The sequence below is a fragment of the Lepisosteus oculatus genome, chromosome 4, assembly GCF_040954835.1.
Source record: "Lepisosteus oculatus isolate fLepOcu1 chromosome 4, fLepOcu1.hap2, whole genome shotgun sequence".
Taxonomy (NCBI): Eukaryota; Metazoa; Chordata; class Actinopteri; order Semionotiformes; family Lepisosteidae; genus Lepisosteus; species Lepisosteus oculatus.
Window position 1 is genome coordinate 35589817 of NC_090699.1, and position 19715 is coordinate 35609531.

At 35.5% G+C, this 19715-nt stretch overlaps 1 protein-coding gene and 1 long non-coding RNA gene across 2 annotated transcripts in view; one reads left to right on the forward strand and one right to left on the reverse strand.

Annotated features, from left to right (window-relative positions):
• LOC107077388 (uncharacterized) overlaps positions 1-19715 on the forward strand; it is a 49212-nt gene that overhangs the window by 19250 nt on the left and 10247 nt on the right. The window lies entirely within an intron of this gene.
• Positions 2950-5681, reverse strand: lbx1a (ladybird homeobox 1a). Its single transcript, XM_006630746.3, has 2 exons — positions 4994-5681; positions 2950-4524 (listed from the first exon to the last, which is right to left on the reverse strand). The coding sequence occupies exons 1-2, from the start codon at positions 5316-5318 to the stop codon at positions 4040-4042; spliced, it is 810 nt and encodes a 269-aa protein (XP_006630809.1). The 5' UTR covers positions 5319-5681; the 3' UTR covers positions 2950-4039.

The following is a 19715-nucleotide window of genomic DNA, read 5'->3' on the forward strand; positions in this document are numbered from 1 at the left end:
TGAAATTCTGTGACTCAACCCACCTCAGCCTTTGCTGATAATAGCATTCAGTTTGTGTTCCGCATTTTGGCTTTTCATTCGCTACGGATACGTCATACCGTAAAGTGACTTGATTTGGTGTCCACACCACTTCAAAATCCAAAGATGATAAATAAATTCACTCGATTAGAATTATTAATCAATTCTGAATATAAATAGGCATTCTTTAGAATCATTTATAAACGCATAACGTGTTTTTGCAGGTGTATTTTTCCTTTTTGGTTCAATTTAATAAAAATATGAAGAGTATAGTTTTTTTTTCAGTTGGTTATGTTGTTGTTACATAAGCTTCATTATATCCCTCTACATTTTGCCCTATATAACTTGATTGCAATTTTAAAAGAAAGTGTTTTAGTTTAATGTGCCCTGGCTAAACGCGTCTGCAAAATTAATGCCATTTACACCCATGCGAATTGTGGTCGTTTTAAGGTATGTAACAGTGATGTCTGTCTTAAACGGCTGTGTTTTGTGTTTTCTGTATCCCGGGATAAGCGCGATTATGTCAAGGACATGTAGCTTTTATTTTATATTTTTGTATCTACGTTGCGTCTACATGTTAGTTCAGTCATAAACTAAATCATTTAGGCCTTCTTTTTAAACTGCATGGCGGTTTAGTAGCAACAAACCTTCAAACGGTCCCTAGCATCTCATAAAGCAAATGTATAATTGACGCAAAAGTAATAGTTTACGTCTACAGCGACGTTGTTGTTTACTTCATATTGTTTACTTGACCAAGCCTTTAGCGTATTTATTTAAACGTCATTATAAACACGACGTGCAAGTACATCTGCCTCTCCCTCCCCCCAGTCCGCGCAGTAAGTGCGAAGCTCAACGGGCCTGCGTGATGCCGAATAAGTGTGATATGTTCTTCTTCTACCTCTTGCCCACAGTTCTGTTTTTCCCGTACATCAGTACCTGGACGAGTACTGGAAAAATCATCTCTCTGAAGTCTCTCCGCAACATTGTACATGTAATTTAGGAGATTTGTTTTTCTAAACCAGCAAGTACTCCGAATTTAATAAATCCGTGCGCACACATTTAGACCCTAGAATAAACAGTCCTTAAGAAATTCGTTATATAATAGATCATACTGTATTTAACAAGCAGGTATTTTGTTGTGTGGCATTTTTAGAAAAGAATTGCCTAAATTATTCTTTGCGTCCAGTAGTCGTCTTGACTATTTTGAAGGGTGGATGGTTGGCCTATTAGAAAGGACGACGACGATGATGATGATAATGATCAACTTATCGTGTTTTTAATAAGCTACAGAAAGATATAGGTTGAGGACATTTTCATTTCATTTTTTTTACAGTAAATGGCATACCGTAGAGCAGAACGAAACGGCTCTAACAGATAGTACAGCATAAAAACAATATGCTGAAGTAGATGCCCATGTGTGTGAACATTGCGACGAGTGCAATGCATCGGATTTTAGAATAATAATTTTTAAAAACTACGCATTTTTTAGTTTGAAAAATTAAAAGAAACGCAGAAGGAATAAACAGGGTAAGTCACCAAAAAATTTAGTAACTCCCACGTGTGAGAGAACCCGTCCGTGTGGCTTCAATTTCCTTTCAAACAAAAACACTGGAGGTAAAATTAACTCCGACTCTTTCTGTTCAGCACAGAAGCCTTTTCTTTCTTTCACGTTTTCTTTCTTGAATCATCATGTTTTCAGCCTCATTAAACCTCCGAAAGACAAAGAAAATAAAAAGAGAAAAGCTAAAAAGAAAACAAACAAAAGAAAAGAATCCTTTACCAGACTCTCGCATAAATGTCACCATTTCAACATTTTACGACTCCCCTACTTAGCATGAAAAACACTTTCGCCACAAGATGTAGCGCTTTTTAAAAATTCTCTGGACAAAAGTCAAACATATTATTTCCAGCCCAAAAAGGGAGAAAGACAAGTGCTTTACAAAAAAGAGAGTGGGTTTCATTGTAATTCATAGACTTGTTCAAAATGCCAAGTTAAAAAAAGGCAAAGAAAAGAGTCGACATTAATGGGCACAGATGCCCTCGTGAAGAGGAGGGCTATGTATGCATTATTGCTTTTGTAAAATGGAGTTAAACAGTTTAAAAGGAGGGTTAACCCAATCCATCAAATTGTCTGGAAATTGTGAAGAAAATTCAAAAACCATATGGCCTCCAAACGTTTGTGTCCTTTCTGTGCAGTGGGACACACTTGTCTCAGTATTGAGAACTGCGGGAGACTGTGCATGCCCCATTGTCACTTGTCACATCAGGGAAGGCTGCTCATTTGTCCCCCGTTTTCATGCTTTACGCTAAAAATTATAGCCTCATCCTTTATCAAAGAAGGATTATATAGCCCCGGAGAAACTGGCCCAAAAGTCCCTGTTTTTTTTCTGGCATCTTCCCTTTTTTATATTCTCCGAACCAGATTTGTGTTTCTCACATAAATTTTGTGCAGAATAGGAAAACACACGTTGCCGGGTCAGGAAGGCAGGTTACGCTTTAAGAGCTTGAAAAGGGAAATGACGCTGGGATAAAACACTGGTTTGTATATTTTTACTGAAAACAATAGAAGAATAATGCCAAAAAAGATTTTTTGTTACATATACTTACACTGACAGTTTTGGGTTAAAATAGACCACCCTCCGTTGCCTTTTAGTGCGTGCTTAAAAATGATTTCATATAGCCTATAATAAGCTAAACGTTCTTATTAGACAATTGTAGAGCATTTTTTTTGTTCTGATTTAAAAACTAAAAATGTAGGATATTGTTAAAAAGACCATTTTACATTAATCCTAAGGCAATGTTAAACCCCCTGTTTTGTCAGGAACAAATGGCTCTTTCAGTTTTAAAGACACGAACTGGTCTGTAATAATCATAACAACCTTCCTTTTAAGTTTAATAGTAATATCCGAAATGTAAAAAATACTGGAAAAATTGGTTTGCGATTTTTTATTTCCATTTTTATGTACACATTCCAAGACAAAAAATAAAAATGGTTTTACGTAGTGTCCTGATTTAAAAGGCACTTATAGGCATCATACAAAACCTAGGAAGTCTATTAAAATGTTAATGACTTTATTGTATTGAAACAGAGGAGTCTATACATACCTAAGTGGAAGTAAATCAACACCGTTTATGATTTATGTAATTTAAATATCAGTACTTTCTTAATTTATAATTGAGATGTCTTTTTCCGGGAATAAGTTACTATACATCTTTTTATGAAATCCAGATCTTTGATTAGACCGATTTAAATTATTTTATTGATCATGCAAGAGTCTATAAAGTAAAAACATTTTTTCTTGCACCACCTTCATAAAAAAATACGAAAGGTAGGTCGTATTTTTCGTAATAAAAGAATTATATAGCAGTAAATTAGAACAGAAAATAATATGTTTGATATAAGAATGAAGGAGAATTAAATAAGGGGGAGATCTGGTGTAATCCCTAGGAAACGTAAATACATTTATATTTTCTTGCAAATATGAAGGTAATAATTTAAAAAAGAACAGAAATTAAAATGTTAAAAAGAAACGTGCATACCTGTAACATGCAAAACGCTAAATTTAATTCAGCCTAAATTAAAGCTCGACGATTTTTTTCCCCAATCAAAATAACGCACAATCTATGACTTTTCTAACCAAGGTTATGTTAAGCAAACAAGCTTTAAAAAAATAAAATCTTTTCCCCCCAAAATGTAGTTCATTGTGTATTGTTTGTTAGTAATTTTATATCGATTGATAGAAGCCATACAACTGCACCATTCCCTACAAATCAACGCTACCTGATCTGTCAGTAGTCGGACCCTTGTCGTTGTCCTTTATGCATGTGTGCTGCTTATTGCTTTAATTGAAAACAACTGCCTTGGTTAAATATGAATAAAGTTACTATAACTATATACTTTATAACGGGCGCAGCATATAATGTGTAGTTCATGCTTGCTTTGAATATCTTTTTCATATAAAAGTCACTTTAAATTCTAGATGACGGTGGCTAAAAACTCAACAACAATCGGGAAAAAAAATCAGTCATCGACATCAATTTCCACGTCTTCATCTTCCGAACACTCTTGACTGGTAGCGTGGTCTGTAAACGGGGATGAAGGGGACATTTGGAGTTTGTTAGGGGTCTCGTGTCCGTGACTGGATAGCGTTGGGGATTCGGATCTTGAATTGCCCAGTGTCCCAGCGGCGCTTTTCTCTAGATCTGCCAGTTTGGCAATTTTCTCCAGTGGTACTGAACCAAGCGCTTTGGCTGATTCTACGTCTGCTTTCATCTCTTCCAAATCCCTCTTGAGTTTGGCTCTGCGGTTTTGAAACCAGGTGATAACTTGGGCATTTGTTAGCCCCAGTTGCTGGGCGATTTGATCTCGGTCAGCAGGAGACAAATATTTCTGATACAAAAACCTTTTCTCCAGTTCATAGATCTGATGGTTGGTGAATGCTGTTCTGGACTTTCTTCGCTTTTTGGGAGTGTTCCTCTGGCCAAAAATCGTCATTCCGTCCCTCCCTGCGAACACGCATATTAAATAAATATTAGATCCCTTTTTGTTTCCTGACATTAAGTATGCAGCGAGATATAAATGTAAACGTAAAATATAATCTGAAATCAGTATTTGTGTTACTATAAAATCAAATCTACCTTCTAAAAACCATATAAACCATTTAATTAAACTTAAAAATAAAATCCGTTAAAGATGTTTACATTTCTCTTGCACTTTTTTTTACTATATTTAATTGTAATGTAATGCGTTGCTATATACATTCAAATACAATTTTTCAAAAGCGATTCGCGTTTAAACCAGTCGATTTTATTATAAAAAATAAAGGATCACACAACATATATTTCACAGTTACGGCTACAAATCCTAAAATAAATAGCCTACATATAAACTACTGTAAGTGGTCCAGACTGTAATACGGTATTGTGAGTAATATTCGCTATATTGTACTTTTTAAGAATAATGAAACCAGCATACCTTCGGCCGCCTGAAGGACACTCACTTCCAGTCCTTTAAATGTTTTGCTGGCCAGCTCTTCGAGGGCACAGAGAGGAGAGGTCTGGGTGAGGAGTGCCCGACTGGACAAGGGGAGACCCGGAGGAGGGTGTTTTTCAGCGGCCGATATCAGGTGCGCTGTTCCGCAAATTGTATAACTTCGTCTGACTGAAGGTTTGTTGAGAATGTCTTCAATACTGAAAGGAGTGAGAGGCTTGTTAGAATTTGCTGGCGGTGGGAGATGGTCCAGTGGGCTTCGCCTTCTCTCTTCTACCGAAGAACCTTTTGCATCTTCCTTCGAAGTCATTATTTAACCTTGCTGCTTTCGAAAATAACTTCTATTAATTTTATTTTTTCACTCCAAAATAATCAACTGCTCACAGGAAAAGTTGTGAAAACCGAAATGGCAGAGTGCTCGTCTAAAAAAACGCTCGAAATTGCAAACAACCAAATCGTCCTTTTTACGCTTCCGAGGTAAGAGATGGATTTTTAAAAAGTCCTGTAGTCCCCACTTTTTCACGTTTCCGTGGAAAAGAATGTGCTCTCCACAAGGTTTAGCAATCCGAGGGACAATGGTGTTTCTCTGAGCCCGGTGAAGCCAAAATAGTGGGGCAATTGACTATTGCTAACAAGTTATTGTTGATTGGGAGGTAATCAATTATCTCCAGTGGCACTTTCACCCTCTCTCTTTCACTCTTTGACTCTGTTGCTGTCCAATGCAGGCTTTTGCAAGTCGGGAGCTCCATTAATTAGAAGGCATGGCTAGTAGGAGGAGCCCGGCTGAATTATAATGCTTTATGCTCTTGTCATTTTTGTGCACAATATTTCTTTGGCCATATATATATAAATATATATTTTAAATTGCATTACATCTAATCTTCATCGCATTTTGGTTATTTATTTCAACATTTTAACAAAATTGACCTTCTTAAATCTCACATTTTTACGCTTTCACCCATTTTATCGGTTTGAAGAAGCGAGTCGAAATTTGAGGTGAGTAAAATTGATGTGTATTTATTTTTCCTTCATTGTAGTTTAATACATTTTAAGTGATTGTCGAAGATATAAATTAGTAGTCTGTCGAAAAATTTAAAACTGAAATTCCTGCACTTTATAACCTACTATCCGAATCTGCTTCATGCATTAAACAGATTTGATATGTAATCTCGCGTTTGTAATGTTAGCGCATTCACGCTCTGTGTAACTGAATAAAAACATAAACCTCGGTATTACAGTTCTCCCTATTGTAAATGCGGAGCAGCTTCTATTTTTAAAAAAATCTACTCTGTTTGAGATGAACTTGAAAAAATACATCAAAATGTGCTTATCTGCGAATTTCTTTTAGCGTTATTTAACCATTATTTAGTGCCCCTTTTCTCCTATAAAAATCCTGTGCGAGTGGTTTGTATGATATGCTCCCATGTTTTATAAAGGCACTGTAGAGCCAGGCAATATATATCACTGCTCCTAATACTTCTGGACAGGGAGAAGAAAGAGAAGGCACAGTCCCCTTCAGCTCAGCTAAATCCTCTGTGCCATAATTCAAGTGCAAAGGGCCACCTAACAGCATCAAGGAGATATTTCATCTCCCTTAAAAACTCCAGATGCTCATGTCCTTGCTGTTTCTGTTATTTGCTTGTGTTTGCATGTGAATCTGTACATGTGTACACTAAACTGTGGTTAGGTTTTGTTCTTTTTTCTTCTGCATTAATTTATGGAGCTGCATTTTAAATATAATCGGAGGTTTATAATTCCAGCAGGTTACTATGCCACCAATCTGAAAACATGGTTCCTCACGTTTGTGTGTTGTGATGCGAGATACTGGCGATTGGGCACTGGGTCGTTAATACAGACCTCTTAATTTTAGATGGGAACACCACATATTTTCATACCTTTTGCGTGGTTAAATATGGGCTTTAAATATAGGCCTGCTATATATGTATTCTGTATATTGCAAAACATTAGAAAGCTCATTCTGTACCTTACTTGACACATTGCAATAAGTACTTGTTAGAATGTGCAGTCTACGTTTTGAGATATTAACCGGTTATATCAAACGATTTAATGTCGTAGTTTTATTTGTTTTAAATTCGATTTATTGTTTTTTGTCTTTTTGGTTGCTGGACGGAAAGTATTTGTCGCAGTATTTAGATCATGAAATTTTCAGGGTGAAAACCATATAAATAATGTAATATTAAATAAACATCATTTTAAATCTTAAAATCTTAAAAACGTTTTATATTTATATAAAATAGTTGTACTGCGCTTTTCGGGATACTAGTTAATATTAATAATAAATGCAAAACATCCTTAACACCATTAAATATTCAGCAAATTATAATGATTGACATTGAAAACACATATATTGTCACATTCTTGACAATATTTTAATTGAAATATTATCGTAGTATTTGCTTATCCCAACTAATGAATTTAAGACTATTCGTTTATTTTTCTATGTTAAAGATAAACATATCTTGCGTTCTAACGTCGTATGATTTATGAGATAGTCTTTAGAGCCCAATGATGTCTCTCTCCTTCCTCATTCTGAAAGGGCGGGTGTAAATTAAGAAGGCGTATTCTGTGGTTTAGGTAAGGATTTGGAATGTGTCGTGCTCAACGCTATTTTTCTTTCAGAGTAATTTTTAAATTACGGTTACCCGGAATGCGCCACAAAACAACAATTTCTTATAACGTAATTTTAAATAGGGCTATAGGAAAAACACTTGGTTTAATTACAATAAATAAGAGAATGTATATTATATATGATAAGAATCAGGACTGAGTGGTTTTGCAAGGTCTTTCCTCGCACTAGAGGCGCTATTTAACTAAACACAATGACTGCGGTTTGATGGTATACTAGGTGGTGCGGCGGCAATGCAAGTCCTCTCAAGTGTTTCTGAGTCTGAATGTCGGCTCTGATTGCAGACTGTGTTCTGACATTGTGGGGGAGTGTCCTTCATAATCACATTTAACAGCCTGTAATTAAACGCAACAGATAAGCAAAATAACACGAAGACAGGACGTCCTGAAAATAAATCTTCCCCAAGATTTTAAAGCACCGAGCCCTTGTAAGAAAACTCGCGCAGCATGTGCGATGTTTGTGCTACAGCAACGTAAAACTTATTTTAGCGTTTAATTCTACTATCGGTTCTCGACTACATGGAAACGCATTCTCTTTGCTGGGTTGGTTTAACTTTTCACAGGCTACCTGTTGAACTAATGGGAAACTCCCAGAAGGTCGAAATGTTCGGATAGTATTTGATATTTCTCTCTTAGGTGCCTGTAAGTATATTTCAGTTACAATTCTGAAAACAATTATTTTTACGAACGTACTACGTAAATAATCTTATGATTTCAACGCGTTTTTGTTAGTTGCAAAGTTGAAGTCATATACAAGTTATATTCTTGTATTAATAATAATAATAATAATAATAATAATAATAATAATAATTGCTCACACTTATATAGCGCTTTTCTGGACACTCCACTCAAAGCGCTTTACAGGTAATGGGAACTCCCCTCCACCACCACCAATGTGCAGCATAATTAACCCAGGAAACACATCAAACAAATAGAACAATAAAACAGATGTTTCAATCTTGTGTACATAGTGTGCTTTTGTATCCTATGGAAACGATTGTTTTATATTATACTAGAAAATATCTCACTGGACCCCGTTATCTTGGTGGAACATTATAATTATAAATATAAGGTAAAAAATGTTACTTCATACATTTAAAGATAAAATAATTTCCTCGGAGTAGTTGATAGGGTTGGGTAAGACATGAATCAAACAAGTGGGTTTAAGTGAAAGACAGCTATCTTACTGCAGGCTATAAAAAACTAGGATCTGATTAATGCGGTATAAGGATGTGCCAGTGAAGGTATCTTTGATCATTGGTGCAATACAGATGGTCGGCTTTGCAGTTCTTGCTAATTGCAAGGTTATAAAATAACGCATCTGTGCTTTAATGAAGTTATCACGAGTACTGAATGTTTAGGGTTCTGTTTGTTTCACTTAGATCCTTCTAGACATACTTTATATGGACTGATACAAATTACATTTTATGAGCCTCAGCTGCCCCGATCGTGCCGCCATCAGTCGACTGTTAAACGTTTTCCAGTGCTTGATAATATTATGATGGATCCAGCGGTTTTCGAAATTACCAGGCAAGACAGGCCACACTGATCTTTACATGTATTGCTTTCACCATCAAACAGCAACGTTAGCATATCTGATTTGTTTACCAATGCTGTTTTGATATATTTAATTGCAGCCTTGTGGTTGGTTGCGAAGACTTCTTTGTGATATTAACGCCCCCGGTGGTACGCTTGGGAACTTCATGCATTCTGTTAGAAGTAGGCTACTAGGATCAAATTATGAAGGTACAGTAGTAATTTATACTTAACAGGACATAAACTAAACACTTCATTTACTTTAAATATCTAGGAATTAAGGAGTCATGCTTGGGGGGCATGTGGAGTACTAACATATATTATATTAATATAAGCCTATCATACTGTTTCTTGTTACTTTGACGTTGAAGTTACAGAAATTAGCTTGCTTACTCAAAAAATTAAATGAGGTGTCCTTAATATTTTAATCGGAAACGAAACAGACGTTTTCAAAAATGGATGGTGTGGGATACACATTCCCACATCCTATACACTGGTTTTCATACACAATGTAGCGGTCACATGTACGTTTCTTAAAAACAATTTACAGACTTGTTACAAAATATTTATTTTTAATGCGTTTCAACAGGTAATATTAAACCCCCTGAGCTCTTTACACATTTATTTTGTATATATAAGATGTAGAATTATCCTACACCGCGAGAGCTCGAGCACAATCTAGCTCAATTTGTGATATGTAGGGTATTAACAATGATCAATACAGGTTCAAAATAAAAAAAAGGGTTTGGGCGTTTGTTGTGACCATTAATTTTTACTCCTTAGATGTAAATTGCAGACTACGTCTTTATGGTTTACAAGTAACTTCATCTTAGGTGTTTAAACTGACTTTCAAGATGCACATCCTAAAAGCGAAAATGTCCGGGTTACTATTTGAAAGCCATTTCTTGTTTAAAGTAGCCTTGTTTCAACTGTGCATATTCCTGTAGCCCAAAATTATTTCTTCATCACCTAAAAGGTCTGACTAGACAGTTTTATTTCAGAACTTATGATCGGTTTGCAGGGATTTGTAACAACTAATTTCATGTCCGCTGTCAGTTTATAACGTTTATGTGTACAATCCAAATCGCCGTCTTTTGATTACTAAGTCAGTTCTTAAGTTTTAGGAATTTTAGAGTTTGACCTCTTTACATTTAGAAAGAACTACGTCTTTCTTTCCAATATAAGGCGTATTTCATATTTATTGTATATTCTTTCACTGAATCACAACCATCTGTATTTTTTCATTGGTTTATATCGTCATTAACCTTAGTTTTCACTAGCGGTCTTCATGATGCGTACTGTACACAACAATAGAGCTTCTCTTTCTATCATTTGAAGGTGCCTACGATTTTTAGACAGTTTTCGAAAACTTCGGGAAGAACCACCAGTGTTTTAAAAAGATCCAAACTGAAAGAGCCAAAGTTACAAACTAAGTTATTTATTCTGTTGTAAGTAATACGATTGTTGTTTGTTCTGGGTGCCGTCAATTGGACATTACCTTCTACAAGCAAGTGAGTTTAAGTGAAGGGGTATAAACTGGACTAACATATTTTCCGTCAAGCAAAAGTCATTTCACAAGCTTTGTAATCACAGAATAAAATTTGATTTTTTAATTTTAATTATGTTCACGTTGTTTTGTTTTCTTGTAGGCATAGTTTTTGAACTTGCTATACCACGACTTCCGCTCCAAACACCACAATGTTTTCGCCTTCCTGTTAAACTGAGATGACCAAATGCGTATAAACGTTTTAGCCTTTTTTCCGCCATTAGAAATTCACTAGTGTCTAGTTTCGCTTGAAAATATGAGCACCACGAGTTTAAATTTGAGTACTGGTTCAATGTATGTACAGTATAGTACCAATTCTGTTAAGTGTCATTTAACTAGTTATTGTTAAATATTTGGTATCGTATTATTAATTAAAAGGAATTATATCACTGAATCATTCAGGTCATATTTAATTGTACATTGTGTAAATTGTGCATTTACAGTATGAGAATTTACTGTGAAGACTTTTTTTAAAGACTTCATTTAATTCAGATCTTCATATAAGTTAATTTGTCTGACGCATTTTCCAAAGGCGATATACAGTACACAATTAGCAAGTTACAAAGAAGGCCGACATACAGTAAAAAAGCAGTTTCTCGACTAAAAAAGTTGCTATAATGTGCTATAAGTAGTTTTAAGAGCGTGAAACAACTCGTGCTGTTTGAAATTGTAATTCATTTCTCACACCTGTTAAAAATTTTCACTTGAAGCCACTCATTTCTTTTTTAAAGTAGTCCTCAAAAATGTGCATTTAAATTAAACAAAGTACGCATTGTATTTACAAAAAGCCGTTGTTATCATAGTTCAAATGCATGATTAAAATAAGTTTTAATAAATTGAGAAGTGACGAGTTCGCAGACGCAGTATACTGCTCTCGAAGTCTTTACCACAGTATCTCTGAAGCCTCTAACCTCTCTCATGCCAAGATTTTGGGATTTACTCTGCCATATTTTTTGTTTTTAAGTACTCAAAAACGTTTAAATCACCATTTGATTCATCAGGCGATCCACGAATTCAGACATGTAGTGTAATATATTTATTTCCAACAACAACCACCTTCCTTCCTCTTACCTCTTACGTCACTTTAGCCACAAAGTCTAAAGTGTTCTGTAGCTATACACAAAAAGTGTACAGATGATTAAACCCATCTTACAATTTGAATATATATTTTGCATTATATCGCTGTAAATTAAGTAAGCACGTGCGAAAATGATTCGACATTTAGCCACAGGATTTGAACTACATTCACAACTAATATTTAGACTTTGAAATGCAGTAATAACTTTGAACATAATGTGATAGTGTAGAGCAGAGTGTTTCGAATTTCTTCTGCTAAGAATGTTGCCCGTTCTACTTATTGTAAATATTGTTTATTTGATTATAAATGTATTGAGTGTGATAATAATCTAATATTTTTGTTTTAGATGTAAATGCAAACCAAATTTAGAGAAGAAAAGGGGCACTCTTGCATCGTTTCATTGTTTTGCAAGTCAGCATGTATTAATAATTCATTTTTTTCTTTTGTAATTTCCAGCGCATTTAAGTCAATGAGGGTTCAGAATTTAGTTCTGAAAGCAGAGAACTTCATTTTGGAAGGGCGAAAGAATTACTTTCTAATCATTTAGAATCTAATAAATGTAAGCGAAACTGCAAGTACATCCAAGTCAAGTTACCGCACTTTTAATATTTTACTCTTAAAACTCTGTTACTGAGCCTTATTGCCAATGCAATATTGATGGAGTATACAGAAAGCGAGTTGGTTATGCGCTCATCATTGTAATGAAAGGTGCAAAACAGATTAATCCCTCCAAGATATGTCACCCTAGTTGCGTTTGTGTCAGAAATATCTCAATTAAATTTTTTGCTTCTTTCCCAGGATGTAAGAGGTTGAATCAATAATTAAAATGTAATATTTCCCAATGAAAGCTTTCAGAATGTGAAAGTAAATTGCGACGTGTCAACCTTTATTTCCAAGTTTAAATGTATTTGTGGAGATTGTCTATTACACAATAATTTATGAATATAAGCTTTATAATACTTTACTGTAACTCGCCACCTAATTCTTTTTCTTTCCAACACGTATTTGAATCAAATTACATGGAATGTAACTGAAGGTATTGTACTTAATTTAATAATTGCAACCTATTTTATAGACTATTTATATAGACTATACAGTGTATATATTCAAAGCTGTGTAAGTTGTAGATAAACGTCATTTGATGGTGTATTGTTTTTAATACATTAATTGTAAATTACATACTTTTCTGTGGTAATGCAGTCTTGCGCTACACTTAAAACGTTTTCTCCACTGTCATAACCAGGTTGCTGTTAAAATATTTTTAATTCAAAAATTTATTTACGCTTGTTTAAATAAGAAAGTAAAATTAGTTATTAGCTAACAACTTCACAGTATAGCACGGTGTGCATTTGTGCAAGACAGATTTATAAAATGAGTTTAGATAATTTCCATATCTAAAAAAATAATGCTATTGTTTATTTGGAACGTAAAAGGTATTTTTAATAAAACCAATACCACCACATTTGTCACAAGACCTCTAATATCTGAATGTGAATTGTTGAGGTCTTGCCTTTAAATTTACATACACTTCTCCAGAAGTACAGGTTTATTCCATGCTGGACTAAAGTATGGAATAAACCTTCTTGTTCCTTTTCAGCCTACTCATGCTGATGCAGCTCCCTACTTGAACTTCTCCAGAAGTGTGTCAGTCCTTTTGCAAACTGAAAACAAATCTATTTTGTGTAGTACTGTGTACTTTAAAAACACTAACCACAAAAAGGATAAATATTCTGTGGTAGGCATACTATTGTTTTTCAACTACTATGGAATGCAGCATGGACCCCAATAACCAAACACTGTTCTATGATATACACCTTTCTTATATTTGCTCACTAGTACCACTTTTTACACAATCTTGTTAACATAATTTTGGATTACTCATAAACGTATAACTGTTTGTGTAGTTTTGTGGTGTACGTGTACACTTTCGTAACCTTTATGAATTAAGATAATATGGAAGTATTACATTTTGAACATGTCATTTTATCTCTTTTGTCTCCTGTTAGGTTAATCACTAAAGACATAGAGAATGTTCAAGTAAATTAGTTTTAAAAATCTGAGAGACCACTGAGCAAAACTATAATATATTTAATAAACAGGCGAAAACCACATGTGGGTTAATACATCATAGACTCGGCTTGATTGTTGAAAGGAAATATCCCAGTGAGTGTTGACACCAAAGGGCAAACTTGGGCATAAAATTTGAGATCCTTCACCTGAACAGTATAGGCTACATTTGAACGAGACATATCAAACTGGAAAGTGCATTCCATTGATTGTAACACCATCACATCAAGCTGTTAAAATGTAAACCAAAGAGCATGTGCTAAAAGACCTGGCCACAATGCTTAAAATGCTTTCAACTTGCCTGCATCTACACACACATGATCAGGGCAAGACATATAGATCCATAAAACAAACCAGCATGGCATGTGCTTCAAAGGACAACTGATACAGACCCCAGATACCAGTATGCCTGCTGAATAGACAAACAGGGCTGTAAAGCTGTGTCGTCATCTGTGACCTTTCACCTGCGAAGAGAAACGTCACGCCCACTCACCAGCCTCCACTTTGCCAGGCTAAGGGTGAAAATGCATGATACATCGATGAGCTGCACAGAGCTATTCTACATGGCTTTAAAAGAGAAACTTATCTAGGTTTTAATGACTGAGTATCACAAAAGCAAGCCAAAACGTTAATGTGTTTAGAAAGCGTTAAGAGTGTGGCTAATGTGGTTTCTGATCTTTGGATATACAGTTTTGTTTGGGCAAGAGAAAATGAGTGGTTTTCTAGACTTTCTGTACTGGGCTAAAATGTATTTTTCATTATCCGCAGCATATGAAAGGTATTGGAGGACACAAATCTAAAAAGAGAAAAATATATATTTTATCTTGCATCATGTACACGCAGCATGTAATTTCAACTCAGGTCACTTGTGCATTGTCCCATACAACAAATTACTATATAAAAGAACATTGCATATTTTGATTTTATTACATTTAAGCATGTTTTTCACAAAGTGGAGCATTTGCGCTTACGTTTAGCAAACTATAAAATTTAATCATAAGTTATTTGTTGTTAACAAAGTTCATTATAATTTTCAGCATAAGATCTAATGAAATGAATGCAATACTTTTATCAAATAATATCTTGCTAGTATCAAGCTATGTGTAGAAGCGTATCAGTGTTTTGTGTTTGCTATTTGTATTATTGGTATGTGTGTACCTTATGTTTTTGAAGGTTGCTCTGCAATGGACTGGTGTCCCTTCCAGGGTGTATCCCACCATGTACCCATTGCTTGTCAGGCTGCCCCGTGACCCTGTTAGATAAAGTGGTTAGAAAATGGATAGATGTTTTTTGATGTGTGTCTGATAGGGCAATTCAAGTCAGTGTTTCTGTCTGAGGATTAAGGTCGGTGTTATGGAACTGAGTCACGATCTTTTGGCTGCTTCCTTTTTTCCTCCAAAATAAGAAAAGGTTGTCAAGACAACCAAGGCCGCATGTTTATTCTTATAGTGAGATGATTCTTAATCATATTTTTTGTGTTACCTCACTAAAATAAGTTCTCAGTTATCTCCTTCTCAGACCTGAGGTTGTGTTGTTTTAAAAAAAAATAAAAATATGGTATGTCTTCTGTCTTGTCATTTAGTGCTGTTAAGAGGATTAGAAGCAAATCCAGCATAGTAGTAGAGTTTATTGTTACGCATTGATAGCAATTTTATTGAGGGGGAGGGTTAAGGAAGAGTGACCAGATACATTTTCAGGCATAACATTCTTGTAAGAATGTCTTACTCTATCTGCCTAAAAGGCTATTGTAGTCTTGAACAAAGAAGACTTCTAGGAGACATGACTAAAGTATTCAAAATACTGAAGGATACTGACAGTGAATCTCTTCATTTAAAAAATGAAACATGAATAAGAGTACACAAATTATGGAAATTAGGGGGAACTGCATTTAAACCTGAGATCGGGAATCATCTTTCTAAATGAGTGTTCATGGTTTTTTTAACACGCAAACCAGCCATGTTGCTGAAGCTGATAATCTGTCTTCTCTCAAGATTTGGCTCAATGAAAGCCTTAGATCAGTTAGCTGCTGGCAACCAAGTGAGCTAGATTAATTCTACTCATAATTCCTTACATTTCTATTAGTGATTTTCATCCCAAAGGATCCCAAAGCCTTTTTCAAATGGAAGGAATTCACTCATTCACCTATGACGTATAGTACCCACCTGGTTGATGCACAGCAGCCCAACTGCCAACAGATTAGGAGGAAAGATGAGAAATTGTTCTATAAATTAAATTAAGGGGGAACGATACAAACTCAGAGCGAAATTTAGATAGGACACAGCAATTTCGGAAAGTGGAATCTTTAATCACCACGCAATCACAGCTTTACTTTACCATCTCATTAAAATCACAGTTATCCCAGTACTGACCAGACTTGCTAAGACACTGGGTTTTTACAAAATCAAAATCAGGGTAAGGTAATATTGCTGTCAATCAAAGTGGTAACTGCTTGATGGGCTGAACAGGCTTCTGTCATTTGTAAACTTAGTTATTAATTATCTTTATACTGTGCTTAAAATCTCTTCACCTGCCATCCTGCAGTGTGCTTTAATTATGGGGAAAATGTGTGGATTATCATATTGGGAGGGATGCTACAGGCTTGTTTGCATTGAATACCTAAAGCACTCTCTCATTCAGTCCATTGTTCAGGTTTTGGAATAATGACAGAGTATTACTTTTCTTTTTGTGAGTTATTCTAAAAACATATGGTGTACTGGAAAAGCATGAAAACCTTAATCAAAGTAGCGATGCACTTATGCATCATAAGAATGAGATTAACAGTGCTAGTCTGTGTTAATGGACTCTATATAGTCTACGTCTCTGTATAAAGTCCCACAGAATTGCATTTACTGGGACGTTATTGCAGGAATTGGCTATGGATAGCCAATCCACATGTCATCAAATGACTGTCCAATAACTGAGCTGGTGAAGGCAGAATTGTGTTTCCTTGATGCTCTTTCATTCTTTTTGAGTTTGCTTGTCAGAATTCACTTTGCAGAATTTTCATGTTTCATGTCTTTTTTTTAAAGACCACCATATCCTGTGGCCCAGATTATAGATCAAAGGAAAAAGATTTAACAATTATTCTGGAAATGATCCACACTGAATGAGTCTGAAAAAGGCTCTGAAATATTTTTTTTCATTTTTAGTTGGTACTTTGCTATGCATGTTAAAAATATATTAGATTAACATCCTGGAAATGGTCAAATTCAGGTGAATTAGAAGCTCATAACAGAATGCTAATGTCCTTCTGAAGAATATGCATGATGGATTTTTATGTTATGATAGTCTATCAGATACTCGCTCCCATTGTAAGCTGTCAGGATCAGTCATTTTTAAAAAGAGAAAAAAAGATGTTTGTGACAGGTGTCGCTCATTGGAAAAGTCAACATTGTCTGGTCAGCGTCACTGGAAGATGAGCTCCTGACAGATGCTTACCATTAGCCATGGAGATTCTGAAAGGCATCTGTCATGCTTAAGTAGGGTGGCTACCTGTCATCAGACATTTAGCTCTGACAGGTGATTGCCATTAGAATAAGAGTTAGTCATTAAAAAATGTCTATTGATAGCTCTTTGACAGCAGATGCTTGCCTTATTACATATCTCTTAATTTCACTATATTTCCGGTCTGACATTTTTATTATCGCAAAACCCAGCAGAATGGGGAAAAGGTCTGATCTTTGAATTTTTCTGAATTCCACATTCGTGTTTTACAATTGCATTATCATTTAGGACCAATGATTTACTGTTGAAACTATAAAAGAAGCGGATATAAACCCAATATTTGGCCCACTAAGGGGAAGAATGATGGGGGCAGATACATTTCCAGCTGGCAACTTAAGGACCTAGAGATGAGAGTGGATTTGAGATGTACAAGCAAGTCCCAGTCCCAGTCCCAATTCTTAGCTTACAAGAAAGGAGCCTCAGATGAATGGACATAACTGTAAAGACATAATAAGCACATGTATAAAAGGTCACCTAATAATGGTAGGATGTGGGTATTTGGTTTAACTCAATGAGCTAGAGAAAGAGAAAGACAGTTTGGACAACCTCTGTTTGGAGGAGTACCAGAACTAGATTTTGACCGAAGCCTGGAAAAGACCTTGATACCAGTAAAACCATCTGGTTTGGTGGTTTTAAAGCAAGCTTGTAAATACTTCAGCTCTTCAGTGTTGCCATCTTTTCCTGTCCTCGCTATTTGTTTTGCAATCTTTAAAACCCTACTTTCTTGATTAATTATGTTAAATATGAATTGACCTTGGTCCAACTCAAGAGCACCCTAAGTGTGACCCTTTTAGTGCTACAGAGTGTGCATAAAATTCCAAATTTTATTGAATATAAAAGCTCTTTTTTGCTCCCTTTATACCGCTAAACAATTTCTGCTCAGTTATGAAATGGTAATTGGCTTCAGAATGAAGCTCTAGTGACCTACTGAACAGTTTACTGTTCTTAGGATTATTTTACTTTTTATTCCAGACTGTCCACGTTAAAAGTGGTGTGAGGTTGTGCACCAATGATTTGATCACTAATTACCTGAAATAATCTGCTGAACTCTCAGTAACTGAAGTAGCATGTGTCTAATTGACCATTTCCTAGTTAGGACAGCAAGCCTGAGTCTTCACCTCAGGTTGAGGGCTGTCAGTCTCACATCTCCCATGTGTGCTTTTCTCAGTTCTGCTTTGCTTGTCAGCACCTTTTCATACTTCTCCCCTATTTTGTGCTGAAAATCCACTGATGTATAGTGTGTCGCTCTGCATAGAGGAGATTTATAAATAGGTACCATAGTCAGCGATTCTACATGTGAACCTATGAGGTCCCGGGTTTTTGAAAAATGCTTAAGTAGAAGTTATTGGAGTTCAAAATTTAACATGAAGATAAACTGTGAAACGTGGAATTTGCTTCAAGGGTACTGCCTTTCACAATTGAAGGTGTTTTGTCCATTCACCTTTTCAATTCAACAGCTTTAATTGAATTCTCTACAGAATGCTTCTAAATCACTTGTTGAACTATGATGGACCTCACATATTATCATAATAAGTCCTTAACATTTCCTAGGGGAATAATACCATGACAACATTCTAGAGATGTTTCTTTTATTTTAAGTCGGCTTTTCCATTAAATTACGTCTCATTAAGGCTGAGAAGGGGAAAAAAATGCTCTTGTAAATTATAAATAAATCATGTTATGTGTCAGATATTAAAAGAATGAAAAATTGCATCCCATCCAGGATGTATCCTACCTTGCACCCATTGCTTTCTGGGATAGGTTCTGGCTCCCCCACAACCCCGTATTAGACAAAGTGATTAGAAACTGGATGGATGGTCAGGTGTTCTCCGTGTCGTAAGCTTTGCAAATTTTTTAAAGTGTTTTTTTGATTCCTCAAGAAAGAGAAATTCAATTTTTCTGAGTTCCATGTTTCAAAGCTAGCACACCACTCGCCAAGTCTTTTCTGATGTTCCTCCTGTAAAGGGATGTACAGAGCCTTGCACATGTATTCTTCCTGCAGTGGCAATGATGATGTAAAATGATGCATACACACTTTTTCAACTTAATATTTTATTCATCAGCTGAATGTTCAACCTGAAAACTTCTCTGGGTGAATTAAGATACATTTAACGTCAGTAAAAACCTAAGAGAAATATGTTGATTGCATACATTTTCAGACCTTTCAGCTCAAGATTTGGTGAAAGCACATTTGACAGCAGTTACAACTTCAGGTCTTTTTGGACAAGACTGTACCAGTTTTGCACACTGGCTTAGTCAATTTTTTCCCCCATTCTTCTTGGCAGATTTGCTTAAGCTCTTTCCAGTTGCTTGGGGATCACTTATGAATA